This window comes from Macaca fascicularis, chromosome 7 (genome assembly GCF_037993035.2).
Source record: "Macaca fascicularis isolate 582-1 chromosome 7, T2T-MFA8v1.1".
Taxonomy (NCBI): Eukaryota; Metazoa; Chordata; class Mammalia; order Primates; family Cercopithecidae; genus Macaca; species Macaca fascicularis.
The window spans coordinates 90,796,642-90,815,148 of NC_088381.1; the positions used below are offsets into that span (position 1 = coordinate 90,796,642).

Sequence of the window (18,507 nt, forward strand, 5' to 3'; positions counted from 1 at the left end):
TAGATAGATTTAGATTGGACCATAGTGGGTCTTACATGCCAGCTTGGGATAGAAGAGAAAATCAAATCAGCAAGATTTGATTTTATCTTATAACTCTCCAAGTTTTCCTAACAAAGAAAACACAGGATTTGAGTAATACTTTAGGAAAACATGTCCATGTAGAGGGTAAGATTACAATGGGAGACTGGTGAATGCTCAATTAGGAGGTCATTCTACTGTTCAGACCTGACTTGATAATGGCTTGACCTAGGGAGGTGGCAATCCATCTACAAAGAGTCTAAGACTTAGCCTTTAGAAAGAAGATATATTTCTAGGCTGGGCTCAGTGGCTCACACCTGTAATCCCAATACTTTGGGAGGCCGAGGTGGGTGGATCACCTCAGGTCAGGAGTTCGAGACCAGCCTGGCCAAGATGGCGAAATCCTGTCTCTACTAAAAGTACAAAAATTACCTGGGTGTGGTGGTGGGTGCCTGTAATCCCAGCTACTTGGGAAGCTGAGGCAAGAGAATCGCTTGAGCCTGGGAGGCAGAGGTTGGGTGAGCCAAGATCACAACATTGCACTCGAGTCTGGGTGACAAGAGTGAAACTCCGTCTCAAAAAGAAAGAATTAAAGAAGATATATTCTTACCTTTCAGCAAGATTTCCTGGTGGTCCTACGCCAATGAGAAGGAGTGGTTGGACCTTAGCATGCCCTTTGGGTTTCTCCAACTTTCCCATGGCCATGTTTACACCTTTCCTTAGTACTGAGGCCCCAGACAGCTATGATGCCACAGCCCCACCATCATTATGTCTGGAGGGTCCAGACTCTTTCCTTTGTGTGTGGGTCTGTTTCTTCAAATAAATCCATTTCCACAGCACCACCTTGAGCTGCAACGTTTAGTAAAACATAAGTATGGCATATGTTGCTGCAGTAGTTGCAGCTTGTCACTCTGCCCCAATTAACTGGCTTTTTTTTTTTTTTTTTTTTGAGACAGGGTCTTACTTTGTTGCCCAGTCTAGAGTGCATGGAGTGCAGTGGCACGATCTCAGCTCACTGCAGCCTCACTCAGTGAGTGCTCAAGTGATCCTCCCACCTCAGCCCTCCACGTAGCTGGGACTACAGACACACACAACCACACCCGGCTAATTTTTTGTATTTTTTGTAGAGGTGAGGTTTCACCATGTTGCCCAGGCTGATCTCGAACTCCTGGGCTCAAGTGATTCACCCGCCTTGGCCTCCCAACGTGCTGAGATTACAGGCGTAAGCCAACACACCTGGCCTTGACTTCAACCTTCTGAAGGGTCAGCTGTCAGGGTCCACCAACCCCACTCCTGTAAGTCTTACACCCTGGAATCACAAGCCTCTCTGTTGCCATTGTGAACTATTAGGCAGAAGAGGGAGCAGGAGCTAGAAGGCCACTAGATCCTTTGGACTTCAATACAAGTCAAAGACGTACTGCCAAAGAACTGTCAGGAATGCCATCTCTGTATACAGATAAAAGGACATATTTATCTCCAAAGCAGGGAAGAAAGAGACCTTCAGGTTCTAGTTTCCTTCATTCCTCAGCAATCTGCCTTTGTGGAAAACATTTCAGCCTCTTTCTCCTCCCCGCTGTTAAAAAGTTCTCTTGCTCTTTTTTCTCTTGTCTTTGCTTTAGTCCACTTTTAATTAATTAATTACTTTATTTATTTCTTTATTTTTGAGATGGAATTTCGCTCTTATTGCCCAGGCTGGAGTGCAATGGCGGCTCACTGCAACCTCCACCTCCCGGGTTCAAGCGATTCTCCTGCCTCAGCCTCCCAAGTAGCTGGGATTACAGGCATCCACCACCACACCTGGCTATTTTTTTTTGTATTTTCAGTAGAGATGGGGGTTTCACCATGGTGGCCAGGCTGGTCTCGAACTCCTGAACTCAGGTGATCTGCCCTCCTCTGCCTCCTAAAGTGCTGGGATTACAGGCATGAGCCAGGCATGCCCGGCCTTTTTAATTTAATTTTATTTATTTTCCTTTCTTTATTTTTTGTTGAGACAGGGTGTCACTGTGTTGCCCAGGCAGGAGTGCAGTGGCACAATCATGGCTCACTGCAGCCTTGACCTCTTGGGCTCAGGTGATCCTCTCACCTCAGCTTCCTGAGTAGCTGGGATTACAGGTATGTGCCACCATGCTTGGCTAATTTTTTTTTTTTTTTTTTTTTTTTTAGACAGAGTCTTGCTCTGTTACCCAGGCTGGAGTGCAGTAGTTTGATCTCGGCTCACTGCAACCTCCACCTTCTGGGTTCAAGTGATTCTTCTGCCTCAGCTCACGAGCAACTGGGACTACAAGCGCACGAACCACGCCCAGCTAATTTTTTCTTTTTGGTTTGTTTGTATTTTTAGTAGAGATGGGGTTTCACCATATTGGCCAGGCTGGTCTCGAACTCCTGACCTCGTGATCCACCCGCCTCAGCCTCCCAAAGTGCTGGGAAGCGTGAGCCTCCGCTCCCATCCCCGGCTAATTTTTATTTATTTTGTAGAGATGGGGGTCTTGATATGTTGTCCAGGGTGGTCTGGAACTCAGGTTCAAGTCATCCACCTGCCTTGGTCTCCCAAAGTGCTAAAATTACCACTGTGATCCACCACACCCAGCCTCAGTCCATTTTTCTTTCCCCATCTATCCCTTGAGTTCAAAGTGTGAGCTGAGTTCCTTGCTCCCATATCTCTGAAGAGAGTCCCCAGCACCAAGGTCTCCTGCCTCAGTGGGGTTGCAGCACTCTATTCTGACCACATCATTCCACTGAATTGTCTTTACCTCGTCCTAGGCTGGGAGCCCTCTCAGGCCAGGGACAGGGCCTTATTTGTCTCTATATGCCCAGTGCCCCACATGGGAGAAATGAGGAGCCCAGCCCTGCTGCTTCCATTTGTGCCCACTTTTCTCTGCATTACCCCAGCCCCCCACCTAACTCCAGATAATTGGAGCATGACAGACAGGAGACTCTTTGGGTGACTCTCAGATGCGTCATGGGCAGCAGAAGGTGAAGGTCTGACTGCAAAGGCAGCGTCTTCCTAGTGCTGGAGACTCTACAGGCCTCATCCTGCCTTCTTTCAGCTGTCCTCTGAGATGAAGGCGGCTGCTCCATCAGCCAATCCCAAAGCCTGAATTGGGGATTGAGGAGAAATGAAGCGTCAGCTCACATGCCTTTCTGGCCAGTTCTGGCTGTGGCCCAGCTTCTCTGTAGCGTCCCTCCTACCCCACCAGACCCCAGTCACAAATTCCTGACTTGCTTCTTCCAAACTTCACTCAGTCCCAGGGATGGCTCTGCAGGATGTGTGCAAGTGGCAGTCCCCTGACACCCAGGGACCATCACCTCACCTGCCTCAGGCTGGTGGCTGGGCTGTGCCCCGGGGCTGTGACCCTCAAACCTTCCTACAGATCCATGGCCCCAGACTGGCCCATGGCACTACCACCCTGGCCTTCCGCTTCCGTCATGGAGTCATTGCTGCAGCCGACACGCGTTCCTCCTGTGGCAGCTACGTGGCGTGTCCAGCCTCATGCAAGGTCATCCCTGTGCACCAGCACCTCCTGGGTACCACCTCTGGCACCTCCGCCGACTGTGCTACCTGGTATCGGGTGTTACAGCGGGAGCTGCGGCTTCGGGAACTGAGGGAGGGTCAGCTGCCCAGTGTGGCCAGTGCTGCCAAGCTCTTGTCAGCCATGATGTCTCGATACCGGGGACTGGATCTCTGTGTGGCCACTGCCCTGTGCGGCTGGGACCGCTCTGGCCCTATGCTTTTCTACGTCTATAGCGATGGCACCCGCCTGCAGGGGAATATCTTCTCTGTGGGCTCTGGATCTCCCTATGCCTACGGCGTGCTAGACCGTGGCTATCGCTACGACATGAGCACCCAGGAAGCCTACGCCCTGGCTCGCTGCGCCGTGGCCCATGCCACCCACCGTGATGCCTATTCAGGGGGCTCTGTAGACCTTTTCCACGTACGGGAGAGTGGATGGGAGCATGTGTCACGCAGTGATGCCTGTGTGCTGTACATGGAGTTACAGAAGCTCTTGGAGCCAGAGCCAGAGGAGGATGCCAGCCATGCCCATCCTGAGCCTGCCACTGCCCACAGAGCTGCAGAAGAGAGAGAGCTATCTGTGGGGCCGGGGGAGATGACACCAGGAGACTACAGGATGCCAGCAGGGACTGAGACAGTGTGAGAAGCAGGACTTGGTTGGGGGTGGTGTAGGCCTGGGGAGCAGGTGGGAGGATGAGCAGCGGGGGAGGGTCCCGCTGGCAGCAGCCTCACGGCATCTGACTCTAGCCTGTATGGGTTACTGGCTTCATTTATTGCAAGTCTCTGTCCTTTCATGACTCCCAGAGCTATTATGGCTCTGCCCAACAAGTTCCTGTTGACTCCCAGTGGATTGGTCCAGCCTTCTTCTTGGCACCAAGTCCATCTTTCAGTCAATACTTGCAGTGCGCCTACTGCATGCCAGACACATGCTAGGTGCTAGACCCTCTTTTCTTGCCATCTTCTCTGCTTTTTTCCATCATCTCATCCCCAGTTTCTCTTAGTTTCAGTCTTCTATATGTCTCAGCTTCAGCGTCTTTGTCTCTTTCTCCTGATCACTTTGTCAGCTTGGTAAGATGGGGCACCCGGGAGGGAAGCAGCCCCTCTGAGAATGAGGTGTAGTGATAGACACCCTTTGGATGTTGATGGGTTTGTCTTATCTGCTCTCTTCCTCTGCCTTGACCATAATGACTAGAATGATTATTCCTTTACTGAATGCAGTTCTCATGACAACGCTTTGAGGTAAAATAAGTCTCACTTTACAGAAGAGGAATCAGGTTCAAAGGGTTATGTGACTTGCCTGGGGTCACACAGTAAATGGCAGAGATGAGACTTAGATCCAGGCCTTCTCCTCCAGGGTCCATGCTCTTTCAGCACAGCTCTCCCTCCCTGCCTGGCCCTCTGCCCTGCCTTTCCTCTCTTCCCTGCAGGCTTCCGGAGAGGGATGCAGAGGGAGAAAGTAGCTGGGCCAAGCCCCTGCCTGGTGGCCAGGGTTGAATGAACCCTGAGGGCCTGGAGGTTGTGAGCTCACAGCAGCTGCTGCCTGCACAGGCTCCTGTGGCTTTATCTTCCAGGCCTGGAGCCATCCCCCACAGTCCGCTCTTGCTCTCCAGATTTCTGGGCCTGGCGGTGCTGCTGCCAGATTTCCCCTCCTCCTTTCTTCCCTTTGCCTTCTTTCCAGCCCCTCCTTCCTGATGCTCCCTCTGGAGAATGAAGACAAGAGGGAGGTAGTTGTTCCAGTGGGAACTGTCTAGCTAGCACATCCTCTCCTGCCCCTACTGTCCCCATTCCCACTCCCCCAGAAGCCCAGACTTGAAGATCCAGACTAACACCTCCAGGAGGGCCACTGCCCTGCTGTCCCCTGGCCAAATGAGAGAGAAAGCACTGTTAACCTGTGAGATAGAGCCTGAAGGAAGGGGGCCTGAAGGAAGGGTGCTGAAGTTGCTTTCCTCACATCCAATCCTAAAGCTTCCAGTCCCAAGAATAACAGCCTCCTGCCTTCCCTCCTGGACACCCCTCATCCCCGGCTCTAGCATAGGCCTGAGCCTTAATCTTGCACCCCAGATTAAACATTCCTCCAGCCTGGAGCTGGACAGACAGACCTCCAGACTCTGGTGCAGAGCGGGTGACTGGGGATGGGGGAGGTCCCCTGACTGGGGAAGGGTCAGGGGGCTCCAGAAGGGAAAACCCCAGAAAGGACACAGTAGGGAGAAATTGTGGTGGACCCCACAGAAAGGTGTCCACTATGGGGGGACTGGCCTTCGAGGAATCTGGCCAGTGGCCTCTGCAGTCACCCTTCTTTACCCCTTGCTCACTCCCCAGCCTCAGGGGAGGAGATGTGGGACTCCAGGACTGCTAACTGGGAGGCAGGGATCCCTGGAGGAAGCTGTGAGGAGGGGCAGCTTTTGCATGGGGTTCAAGTGTTTGACTTGGCATAAGAGGGTGCATATTCATGTCCACAGGTGTATGCAGTTCTGTGTCCAGGTGTAGGTGAGTGATACAGGATGGGTTTGTGCACATGAGTATGGCAGGCGATGCATGTGCAGTTCCTGTGTGCAGAGACAAGAAACAGACTGAAAGAGAAAGAGCAACACCTGAATAAGGAAATCAGCCTCTCAGCAGGAAGACTGCCAGGCCTTGTCACTTCTTTTGGGGAGTGCTCCAAAGTAAAGAGGAGGTGGGGGACAGGCTCACACCACCAATTCTCTACTTCCTCATCCTCCCAGCCCTATCCTGAGCCTCTCAGGAAGTGAGAAAAGACAGGCAGGGAGGGGTGGCCTGGGGCCTGGGATTGCCACCTGAGCGCAGCCAAAGGTGGGCTGTGAACTGCATGCAGCTGTCTCCCCCTGAGACGCTTGGCGCCTCACCCCCATTGCCAAACTGGAGGGGGAGGATGAACTCAGACCAAGAGGGCAGAACCAGACCAAGAGGGCAGAACCAGGGGTGGGCGGACCCTCCTCTCTTTTCCTTCCATAGTCCCACCCATCTTCACTCCCTTTGACAGGTCCTGTCCTTCCAGAGGATGAGGTAGTTGAGACCAGAGATGAGCCCATGGGTCTTGCTGACAAGCCGGTTCCCTCTGCCCTATTATTTTCCTCTCTGTTTTGAATGAGTTGGTGGGGAGGACCTTAGGAGAGTCTTAGGGAGGGCTGGGCAGACAAAGGCCAACACCCCATTCCAATGCACCCCTCACTGTCTAAGAGTAGCCCATGAGTCATTTCCCCCATTTCTCTACTAATTCCTGAAGGCTTGATACAGATATGGGGTTGAGACCAAAGGGACAGAGATCTTGCCCTTCCTGCCCCGAACCAGAAGACCTTGTCCCTCTGATTCTCTGCTTGGGGTGCCTACCTCCTCACAGTCTCTGGAGAGCTCGGGGGTATAGCCTGCTCTTACACAAGCCCTTGGACTGTCAGAGGTCCAGGGTTCCATCCTTCAGCAGAGTAAATGACTTGAACTCCAGCACTGGAGGGAGGGGACTTGTTCTCCCACCTCCTGCTTGTCCTTATCAAGCAGGTGGGGAAGGTGTGAGGGAAGGTATGTTCACATTGAAGCAGCTTTCCCCAGCTGCCAGTACCCCACACGAAGGGGGAGTCACAAGGACCTATCCTGCCTCGCCTACTTGTGCGTGCCTCTGGAGCCCTGGAGTTGAGAGGCCTGGGCTCTCATGCTGGCTCCTGAGTGGACTCCTTCTCTGTACATTGGGAGATGCTTGCAGTTCTGGCTCAGCTCCCACCCAGTTGACTGCTTCTGTCTCTCAACAGCCTGCCTCCCTGGTCCTCTCCCTCCTCCTTTGTGTTCTGCAAAGACTAAGACCATGGCCTGCGGGAGAATTAAAGGTGGGAGCAGCGGGCCCAGATTCAATGTGACTGTCTCACCCTGGTCCACCCTTTCCCCACTTGGCACTACGAGCCCCAGGAAAGGCTGGTTTGCCCCCACTGCAGCCTGCCACCCCCATTGTTTTTCTAGTCCAGAAACCCCTTCCCCTTAGTCTTTTATCCCTCCTGCCCTCTTCTCAGCAGCTCTCACACTTCACCCTCTACTTCTCCTGCCCACCTTGCCCTCTGAACAATCCCCATATCTTTTTTTTGAGACGGAGTCTCGCTCTGTCACCCAGGCTGGAGTCCAGTGGGACGATCTTGGCTCACTGCAACCTCCACCTCCCAGATTCAAGTGATTCTCCTGCCTCAGCCTCCTGAGTAGCTGGGACTACAGACATGTGCAACCATGCCCTGCTAATTTTTTGTATTATTAGTAGAGATGGGGTTTCTACTGTTGGCCAGGCTGGTCTTGAACTCCTGACCTCAAGTGATCCACCTGTCTCAGCCTCCCAAACTGCTGGATTTATAGATGTGAGCCACTGAGCCTGGCTGAATCCTTATATCTTAATTTCCTTGGACAGCTTGAGACTAAGAGAACCCAGGAAGTTGGTGGTGAGAGTGAGGCGGAGTCATCATCTTCTTACTCATGGAATTAACCCAAGTCCTCCCCTATCTAGAAGGACATGAAGTGGCTTTTCCCCCCAAGGAGAAAGGAGAATGAACTGGGAGGCAAATAGGCTAGGCCTCTCCTCCCATCATTTGGGACAATGAAGCTTTGTAAAGAAACCTGAGTGCAAAAACAGAAGCGGGGCTCCAGCTTTACAAAATAAAGTGTTTGTTTATTATGAAATTAGAGATGGAGGCCCCTCCCCTTCCTCCCTCTTTCCCCTTCCCCAGCCGCCTCCCCCTTTCCTTTCCCTACTCCCTCAGGAAGCACACAAGACAATGCCCAGGGCTGGGATGCCCAGGGTAAGGTGACAGCTGGGCAGAGCTCCAGGGAGGCGGCCACACGGGAGGCTGGAGCTCTTGCCCTGGGAGGCGGGCTGGTTCCCTCTCTCAGCTGGAGGCCAGTGAAGCCAGGATGAGGCTGAGGCCATGAGTGATGGATGGAACCATGCAGGCAGGTCTGTAATGACAGGGGAGCCAGTTTAGAGGCAGTAGGGAGTGGGAGCCTTCATCCACTGCCTTGCCCCACAGTCTAGAGGCACTGACCTGGGGCACAGCATCCCCTGCAGGAGGGTGGGCAGCAGTGGCTGGAAGTTTCTCTTGATTTTGGGATGGACAACAGAAAAAAAACAAAAAGCCAGTCACAGGGACCCAGAGAGAAGGAAAGGAGATGTGGGCAGAAGGCAGACACAGAGCATGTGTATGGGCAAGGGAGACACAGGGAGACTATGTGTGAACTTCAGAACTGCAGAGACAAAACAGCCACGGAGGAAGGAGAGGAATCACAGTGAGAGAACGCAGGGCCAGGGCCAGGAAACCCAGGCCCGGACAGAGGAGTGTGTCACACAGATAGAGACAAAGATTCCTGGAGAGAGACACACAGACCGACTCAGGAGGAGGGAGGTGAGAGCGAGGGTGCCCCGGGGAAGCAAGGAGGGACACAGGGACAGGGAGGAGGCCTGAGGCCCCTGGGCTGCTGCCGCCCGCCTGGACCCCGTGGGGCTCACTCAGAGGGCCTGTGCCTGCTGCCCCCGCGCGGTGGGCCGGGCCAGCGCGGGCGCTCAGGGGGCCGGGGGCTCTTTGGCCCCATACAGCTCCGCCAGGGTGCGGAAGAGCGGACCCCAGTCGTCCAGCGGCTCCGCGGGGCCGGGGACGCCGCCGGCTTCGCTGCCGGATCCCAGGGAGCTGAGGGAGCCGCAGGAGGAGCCCCGGCCCTCGTAGCCGTACACCTGTACCGAGTCGTACGGGGGTACGCTGGGGTCCTCGTCCGCCTCGCGGAGCCGCAGCACCAGGAGCTGCGCCACGTCGGCGGGGCCGGGGGGTCTGGGCTGGCGCGACACCCGAGCCCGGGGCAGCACGTCTCGGCGCGCGGGAGGGCCGGGCGCCTGGGGGGCCGCCCCGTCCGGGTTCTGCAGGGCCGTGATGTCGAAGGCCTCGGTGTCCTCCTCGCCGCCGCCCTCGTCGTCGTAGGTGATGATGTTCTCTCGGACGTCCTCCTCCTCCAGTACCATCAATGCTTCCTGCTTCTGCCGCCGCAGGGCCACGAAGAGCACTACCAGGGCTGCGCGAGAGACGGGCACACAGGCCCTGAGCCAGCAGGGCCGGGAGCTGGCGGCCTGTCTCCATGTGAACGGCTGACCCATCAGGTGACAGAAGCCGTGTGGCTAGGGGCTGACATCTAGCAAACCTTGCATTGAATCCTGACTTCAGCCCTTACTCGCTGTGTGACCATGGGAAGTTGCTTGACTTCTCTGAAGCCTCAATTTGCCCCTCAGATTACTTGCGTGGAAAATAGGGAAAATATATTTACTTCTAAGGGTTGCTGACACAATAAAATGAAATATCACAAGTGATGTGCCCAGCACCATAATTGGCACAGAGTAGGGGGCTCAATTATGATTGGCATTATGATTGGCAGGTCACGGATAGAGGCCAGAGCTTTTCTCTTGGATGCATCAGGTGGTGGGAAAATCCAGGCATGATGGTCGTTCAAGCCCTAAGGTGGATTTCCCTATGTCCAGAAACCTGGTTCTTCTCCACACCCTTGCAGGCCCAGATCCCACAGCTCTGTCCCACTGCCGCCTGACTCACCAAGCAGGGCACCCACACAGGTGATGATGGCAAGCAGGGCGCCGGTGCTGAGCCCAGCAGCTGAGAGGTGAGCCTCAGGCCAGCAGGATGCCACAGAGCCGTCAGGCTGGCAGCGGCACACACTAACAGTCACTGTGGCAGTGCTGCTCAGTGCCGGCTGCCCCCAGTCCCACAGTTCTATGGGAACCAAGTAGGGGGCCTGGCGGGGTGGAGCAGGGCGGGAGGGCAGCAGCAGGCTGGCGGAGCCATCTGTGGGAGAGGGAAGGTGTTGAGGTATCTTCTGGGACACCTTCCAGGTAGGATTGGTCCAGCCCATAGAGCCAGCTTCCCATGGGGAAGGTTTACAAAGAGCCAACAAATGAGTGTAAGTCCACACCCATCTTCTGTTGGGCAGAAGGCCCAGGCATGTGGGGCAGGGGTCAGGCAGGCTGGGCTAAGGGTGGAGGAGGAGGAGAGGAGGACAGAGGCAGGTATGGACACAGTTGTAAGAGGCTACCCACCTCGGTTGTCCCGGACAGTAAAGTTGGCATCGGGGCCCAGAGGACCTTGAAAGGAGACATGGCTACTGTTGCCAACTTCATCTCTGTCCAGGGCCTGGATGACCTGAATCAGCTGGGAGGAGGAAGAGAGAGGCCTTGTATGGAGTGGGCTGCTGGAGGCCTTGATGTCCCAACCCCTCTGCCTCAGTTGCTCACCTGGCCAGGAGCTGCAGAGTCACACACAAAGGTATCGTAGGGCTCAGCCAACTGGGGAGCATTGTCATTCTCATCCAGGGTCTGGATGGTCACTTGCACGCGCGAGGCCTGTGCAGAGCTGTCTGAAGCCAGAACACCAAAACACACACCACACACACATCACACAGTTTACACATAACATATGTGGTGCATGGGCATGGATGCCACATGCAGCATATAGCATGCACAGGAAACACATGAAATATGCATGTAATGTACAAGTAGAAAGCAATGTTGTAGAATGAATGGAACAATACCAAGTGCATACAATATTCATGTAATACTCAAGATATATGCAATACACAATAAACATTCAACAGGAATGCCGCAGCCATGATACACATATACAATAACCCACGTGCAGCGCACATGCAGCATAAATGAAAGATAGAAGGTGCATACAAGTTGCATGCAGACAACAGCCACGAATATACAAAACACATTCATACCATATATCCAATGTACACTCAACATTTAAAACAAATGCAATGTACATGAAGCAGATGTTTGATACGCATAGTGAATGCAGTGCCACATCCCCCGACAACACCCAGAGCCCATAGAATGCATTTTCACGCATAGAGGCCATGCACAGCACCAGTGGGGTGGACAGACACATATACACCACACACACACACACACACACACACACACACACACACACCATCAGAGGTCTGGGAGGCTGTAGTACAGCAATGAGCATCACTTAGAGTTGACCTTGGGTAGGAAGGAGCTGCATGATCTACAGGGTGCAGAGCCCAGGGCAGCTTGGGCACCACAGCCAGACACAGGCCCTACCTTTACCCATCCCTTCATGAGGTGACTACCTACCATTACCCTACCTTGCTTCTCACTGCCAGTGCCTTCCAAGAGAGAATGCAAAGTGTGTCTCCCTGTCACCTCTCTTAGGCCGGGTCTCCCAATTCCTTTAGTCTTTCCCCTAGGCAGAGGGATAGCTGGCTGGGCCTGGTGAAAGGGGCTGAGGTTGCAGCATGGGCAGGGGAGGCTGAGTGGATCACCTGGCTAAAAGGATTGAGATACCCCAGAGAGAGGATGGCGAGGGGGTCTACTTCTTCACTGCAGTAAGGGCCCAGTGCTGCTAGTTGGTATCTGGGTGAGGCGAGGAGCAGGATTTGGCAGGAGAATGAGAAGACAGTGACAGGAAACACACACACACAAACACACACACACAAAGTTATGTATCTACAAGCAGCCAAAAACATACTGTGTGTACACGGACATACACACATGGCCATCCATGCACTAACAGATAACATGTGCACCGCCAGGTAGTATCTGTGCATATCACTATGCACACAGTAGCATGTACAGAAACATAACCCTAGACATTACATAGAAACATAAACATAGCATTAAACACATTTGAGAGGCAGTATGGTGGGGATAACAGCTCAGACTCTGCACACTGACTGGGTCTCATGGCTCCACCACTTAATCTCTATGTGACCTTGGGAAGTTACTTAACTTCTCTTTGCCTGAGTTTCCTTGTTTTAAATGGGGAAATAATCATACTTCCCTCATAAACTTGTGGTGATGATTAAATGAATGAATCCATTTTGAAGATGGATAGTGCCTGATACACAGTAAGTAGTAAATTATCTGTCCACAAATGCCCACATACACAAAACACATACAAACAGCTGCATGTGCATACCACTATACATATCCAATCACACATATGCACAATTAATATAAATATAATTATGTACCCTCAACTGTAAACACATATATATCCATTACAGATATACACCCACAAATATATATGTGTGTATATCTACATACTTTCCCCACATTTGGAATTATATGCATGGCTGAGAACATACCCACATGTACACATTCATAGAGCTCTTCACTGACACATTCAGATATCCATATATGCAAGGGCAATTTTCATATGCAGTATGAAGACAAAAGGGTAGAGGAGCCCCTGGGGCATACGCAGGGGTGATAAGGGGCTATTCACAGAAGAGTGGGAGGGAGGTCTCCCTGTCTCTATGGGCTAGGGCTGCCCAGAGGCAGCTGAACCCGCTGCTGGCCGGACTGATGGGGGAGACCGCATATGGAGCTGGCACTCCTCCCTTTCCCTATGGGTGTCCACTCCCCTACCTTGGGGGATTCCCACAGGGCTTCCAACAGGGCTTATCTGGGGTGGGGCTGTTGGTGTGCTCCACTTAGCAACCAGAGGAGGTACCCAGCCCCTTTCTGGCCCCCAGCTCCAGCCTGAAGCAGAGAGTGAGCAGGATGGGGTCTGTCAGTACACAGATTGGGGGCTATGTAAGGTCTAGTTTATTTCTGGGTTGGAGCAAGTCAAGTAAGGGAATGAATTGAGGGTCAGGAGAATGCTCAGGCACACCCACTGTGCCAGCCCAGCCCAGCCTAGGGGGCCAGGAGACCAGGAGGCCTGCCCTACCCGGTAGCAAGGATCCAGGCTAGGACCCAGATCCAGGCTAGGACTCGGATCCAGGCTAGGACACAGTGGCCACACGCTGGTGAGGGTGTGATGGCAGTGAGCACCCTTCCCCACCCCCACACCCAGGGACAGCCCCTCGGCCAGGAGGCTGCTGCCGCCTTGTGGGGCCTGGACTCCTCACCGAGCTCTGTAGCCAGCACAGTGAGGTTGTGCCAGACACGAGCCTCGCGGTCCAGGGGTGCTGCTGTGTGGATGGTCCCTTCTTCGGGCTGGATAGAGAAGCAACGCTCCGGATCCGAGTGGGGGAGGATGGAGTATCTGGGGAAGGGAGAGAGATGCTGGGGCTGATCTGGGGCGGTACCACAGCTTGTTCCACCCCTTCCCTTCTTTCTTCCCTCTGTTCACCTTGCCAGACCTCATGACTCCTCTGGGCAGAGCCATAATTCAGGTTGGAGTCCCCTTAAAAGGCATATATCCCTGGGGGATCACCACCATTAAACACCTGTTAAGACTCAGGGCCACCGGGCTTCATAGGGGGAGGGGGAGAAGATACAGAAGGGAGTAGAAGAGGGATAAACAGACCTTGACTTTCAGACTTCTGGGCCCTGTTCTGAGAACCCAGGGACCTGTGTTTCAGCCCAGCTCTGCCTTGGACTAGCTATGTGACTTAGGGCAAATCGTTCAACCTCTGTTTACTCAATTGAAAAATGGGAATGACACCAGTACCTCCCTCACAGAGCTGTGACAGGGATGCTGGCCGGGGAGGGGGAAAGAGTGGCTGTTCTGCCACTTACCAACTGTGTGACCACTCATGGCTGGCTTCTAAAACAACTGGTGATGAGAACACCCACTTCACGGGGCTGTTGTGAGAATTCAGTATCAGCAAGGGGGTAAACTGTGAAGCACTTTGGGAGTGATCAATAGAGATCCACTTATCAAATGAGATTACATCTGCTTGCACTGCCACTGGGAGGTGCCACCATTATCTACCCAGAGGGATGGATAGAGGGTTGAAGAATGGTCAGCCAGGCCCTCCGGCTCTCCCCTGGCACCCAGACCTGTAGACTAGCAAGCCCAGCTGCAGGGAGGGAGGCTTTTGCTGGGATATGAGTGATTTGCTATAAGGTAGGGGGCACATTTACTCATTCTCTGGGTGGGAATAGCCTGCCATCTGGCTCCCCAGCCCACACCCCAGCTCACCTACCTGATTGGGCTGGCAGGGGAGTCCAGGTCAGCCGCTGAGATCTGGCCTACCAGGGTCCCTGGGGCCTTGTTCTCGGGCACAGTCAGGTGGTAGGCAGCCTGGGTGAAGGCAGGTGGCTCTGGGGCATCTTGCACCACCACACGCACAGAGGCCACATCCTTGAAGGGCCCTCGCCGCAGATAGGCTGGGTCGATGAGCGTGTTGGTGGCCTCGACACGGAAGGTGTAGGAGCGCCGGCTCTCGAAGTCTAGGGGCTACAGTGAGGGGAGAGAGAGAAAAAGCGAGGTGTGTGGAAACCAGGGCAGGTCCCAGGCTCTTGGACGGTGACAAGTCCCCTCCACATGCATGCAGTGCTCAGTCCTCATGTGAGGAGAGGTGGCACTAGAGGGACAGTGGCCTTGGTGGTCAGGATGCACGGCAGATTACTTAGTAACTCTAGGTCTGCCCCTAGCTCCATCATAGACTTGTCACTTCTTCTTTCTAAGCCCCAGGGCCTCATCTGAAAGATGAGGAGGTGACCATGATCTCTAAGCTCCAACAGAGAGATCCTGAGTCTGTTCTAGAAGAACAGTTAAATATGTGCCCTATGGGTCAGCAGGAGGCAGGTCTAAGAGAAAGCATTAACAGGCAGGAGACTAACCTTGCGGACAGTGAGGAGCCCGTCTCGACCCTGGGAGTCTGTGCTGATGCTGAAGGCCTCGGACCCCTCCCCATCCAGGATGCTGTATGCCATCAGGGCGTTGTCCCCCAGGTCTGGGTCCTGGGCCCGGAGCCGGCCCACCAGCGTGCCAGGTCCAGCTGTCTCCACCACGGAGAACTGGTATAGGCCTTGGGGTGACAGAGGGGAGACACCTTAGAGAGGTCCCCAGCCCTCCTCCCTCCCCATAGCACTTTCTTCTCCCAGGGTCTGGCTGGGGAGGAGGCGAGGAGGGAAGGTTTCTCCAGACACTGTACGGGTGGGGTGGTCAAAGGATGGCTCAGGTGGCAGCAATGGCCCCTTACTCTGTGGGAACTTGGGGGGATTGTCGTTGACATCGCTGAGTGTGACGGTCACCGTAGTGCTGCCTGACAGCCCCCCCATGTGGCCGCCCATGTCCTTAGCCTGGATCACCACCAAGAACTCCTCCTGTGTCTCCCGGTCCATGTTGGGGATGGCTGTACGCACCACTCCTAGGGAGACACGCTGGGTCAGAGGGTGTCTGTCCCCTTGGCTGCCCCACCGGGCTCCCAAGCTCCATCCTCACCAGTCTGGGGGTCCACAGAGAAGAAAGGCAGTCCATCCAGAACAGTGTACACCAGCTTGGCGCTGTTCCCATAGCTGGGATCATCAGCATCGTGAGCAGTCACCTGGATCACTGATGTCCCTGTGGGGGATGCCAGCACCCCATTCAGCAGCAGCAGGGCAGGATGGGGAAGAATAGCAGACGGGGGGATGCAGACATGAGGGAGGCTGAACTGAAGGGGGCAGGTTCTGGGGCAGACAACAAGAAGGGAAGGAGAGGTGAGAGAGCTCCAGAAGACGGAAACTGGGGCACTGAGAGCTGGGGTGCTCACCGACATTGGACATCTCGGGCACGGTGGCATGGTAGGGTCCAAGGGGAAAAATGGGTGGATTGTCGTTGATGTCTTGCACTTTGATGATGAACTCTGATGGGGGCTCCAGGGGCCGGTTGGAGGCTCGGTCCACGGCTTGGGCCAGTAGCACATATTGTGCCTTTTCCTCCCGGTCAAGGCTCTTGGTAACGTGAATATTGCCTGTGGCCTCATCAATCACAAATACGGTGCCTGCCCCCTCCCCGGTCAACAGGTACTTGGTGCGGCCCTCTCCCCGGTCAACATCCGAGTGCAGCTGCAGGGGTCAGGAAAAGATGGCAGAGGGCTCCAAGTACAGAGACAGGGTTAAAGAGTCTAGGTTTGGGTAGAGCGTTGGGAGTCCTGAGGGACCAAGGTCATTGCAGAAGTGATGAAGTTGCAGGGCAGGGCCTAAGGGCCTCGTGTCAGAGTAGACATGGGAGGGGTCATCCTTACCTTGCCAATGAGGACAGGCTCTGGACCAGCATATTCCTCAATGACAAAGAACTGGTTCCAGACCCAGCTCCTTCGAGTCCGCAGCAGAGCAGGCCCTGGGTGTCCCCGGGACCCTGCCCAGGCCCGGGCTGGGGCTGCCAGACGCCCCATGCATCCCCAGCCACCCAGCCAGGCCAGCAGGAGCCTCACCAGGCCCCACATGTTTGGACTCCAGCCAGGGCTCTGTTCACTGGCCCTGGGTGCCGAGGCCGGGCCAGGCTACGTGGCCCATGAGCAGCTGGGGCGGAGGGGAAGATGCGTTGAGGCTACCCCATGGATCCACACCTGCAGGACAAGCAGCTGCTCAGGCTCAAGGAAACCCCTAGCCCTCCTCCCCCCAGAATTAGATGCTGAAGACCAGACCTCCAAGGAACGAGACACTCCACTGCCCAGAACTCAGACTAACACACAGAGCAGAGAGGCTGATCTTTCCTCTACCCAGGCTCTGCATGTATTCACCTCCAGCTCTCCAAGCTGACAAATCTCTGGTCAGTCAACTCCGAGTAGAGAACTGGGGAGGAACACAGCAGAGGGGATGCTGGGAGGGCTTGGAATCCCAAATCTGGTCTCTGTCCTCCCAGGTTGGGCATGTAGCCAGGTATTGGAGGAGGCGGGGCTACCAGAGAAAGGGCTTAAAATTACAGAGTTGGGATTCATGGAGGTGTGGCCTTAAGGTGTCTAGGGTCAGGATGAGATGACAAGGAGAGCAGCCTCAGGCGGGGTTGAGAGTGGGAGAAAGTCCCTCCCACAAGGGGGAGCCCCACTTCTCTAGGCCCTGTCTCCAGCCCACACTGCCAGTGCAGTCCTTGAAGGGGGACTGGGCTCATGAGACAGGAGTTGGGAGCCAGAGCTGAAGGAAGAGGATACAGGGTGGGGGACAGGGGGAGGTGACCGGGGAGGGAGGCCGACCCAGAGGCTAGAGATACAGCATGACTGACAGCTAGACTGACTCAGGGACTGTCCAGCAGAGACAGAAATGACTGGATGAGAGACAGAAACAGAACAGTGGCAAGAGACAGAATGAGAGAGACCAGGGCAGCAGCCTGGGTGTCTGAAGGTAGAGAGGAGTCCTAGGGGCCAGGCTTGGAAACGGGTCACCCGGGGCAGTTCCGGGCAGGCAGTGGCAGCCCTCAGCTTCGGGGGTGTCAAGTCAGGCCTCAGGAACTTAATTCTGGGAGAAGGAGCAGACAGGAGGGGTGGAGGCAGGGAAGGGCCGCGGGAAGGGAGCTAGAGAGGAGACCCTTCCCACTGCTGTCCTTTCTCCCAGGGGTGGGTGGGGGGACCCCTCAGGTAGCTGTGGCTTCTGCCCCTCCTCCCTCAGAGCAGACATACACCTGACAGTCCCTTTGCTCCCGAGGGAAGGGGGAAGCCGGAGGAAAGCTGGGGACCAGAGAGAAGGCGGGATGAGGAGGCGAGAAGGAAGGAGATAGAGGAGTGGGAAACAGGATAGCAGGAAGGGGAGAGGAGAGGGAGGGAAAGGAGAGCAAGAAAGAGAAAAGAGAAAGACAGCAAAGGGGAGAAAGGTAGAGAAAGAAAAAGGCAAAGAGGGAGAGGAGATGGAAAAAGGACAAGAGGGTGAGGGAAGGGTTGGGAGATAGAGGGAAGGGATAAGGAAGGCAAACAGGCAGAGAAGGAAGGGTGAAGAGAAATCGAGAGAAGAAAGAGGGAGAGAGGTGCGAGGGGAGAAGGGAAAGAGGCAGAGCGCGGGAGAAGGGAGTAGGCAGCGGGTTCCCAGCCACGGAGCGCACCCCTCCGAAGACCCCCTGGCTGCGGGCCCCCTGCTGCCACTCCGCGGATTCCCGACCCCTGCTCCGGGGCAGGCGCCCTTACCTGGCACTGCCGAGGGGCCCAGGCCGACGGGAAGCACCCCCGCCCGCCCCCGTCGCCCGGTCCCGGGGGCGCAGCACCGAGCCGATTGGAGCGGGCGCCGCGGCTCCGCTGCAGGTCTGAGCGGCCCCGGCGAGAAC

General features: G+C 54.9%; 2 protein-coding genes across 6 annotated transcripts; one reads left to right on the forward strand and one right to left on the reverse strand.

The window, feature by feature from the left end:
- The first annotated feature begins 3,255 nt into the window (after positions 1-3,255).
- PSMB11 (proteasome subunit beta 11) lies at positions 3,256-4,374 on the forward strand. Its single transcript, XM_045396168.3, has one exon. It carries the CDS (start codon positions 3,270-3,272, stop codon positions 4,170-4,172), a length of 903 nt encoding a protein of 300 aa, XP_045252103.1. The 5' UTR covers positions 3,256-3,269; the 3' UTR covers positions 4,173-4,374.
- A 3,791-nt stretch (positions 4,375-8,165) lies between these two features.
- Positions 8,166-18,507, reverse strand: CDH24 (cadherin 24). Of its 5 annotated transcripts, XM_045396180.2 has the most exons (14): positions 18,371-18,507; positions 16,502-16,825; positions 16,028-16,322; positions 15,718-15,837; positions 15,476-15,643; positions 15,114-15,301; positions 14,474-14,727; positions 13,451-13,587; positions 12,966-13,079; positions 10,800-10,921; positions 10,605-10,716; positions 10,105-10,353; positions 8,560-9,574; positions 8,166-8,473 (listed from the first exon to the last, which is right to left on the reverse strand). In XM_045396180.2, exons 2-13 carry the CDS (start codon positions 16,700-16,702, stop codon positions 9,075-9,077), a joined length of 2,460 nt encoding a protein of 819 aa, XP_045252115.2. In that variant the 5' UTR covers positions 16,703-16,825; positions 18,371-18,507; the 3' UTR covers positions 8,166-8,473; positions 8,560-9,074. The 5 variants fall into 5 exon arrangements, with proteins under 5 accessions (XP_045252115.2, XP_045252111.2, XP_045252112.2 ...); XM_045396176.2 differs by lacking the exon at positions 12,966-13,079; XM_045396177.2 differs by lacking the exon at positions 12,966-13,079 and having other exon boundaries at positions 8,166-9,574.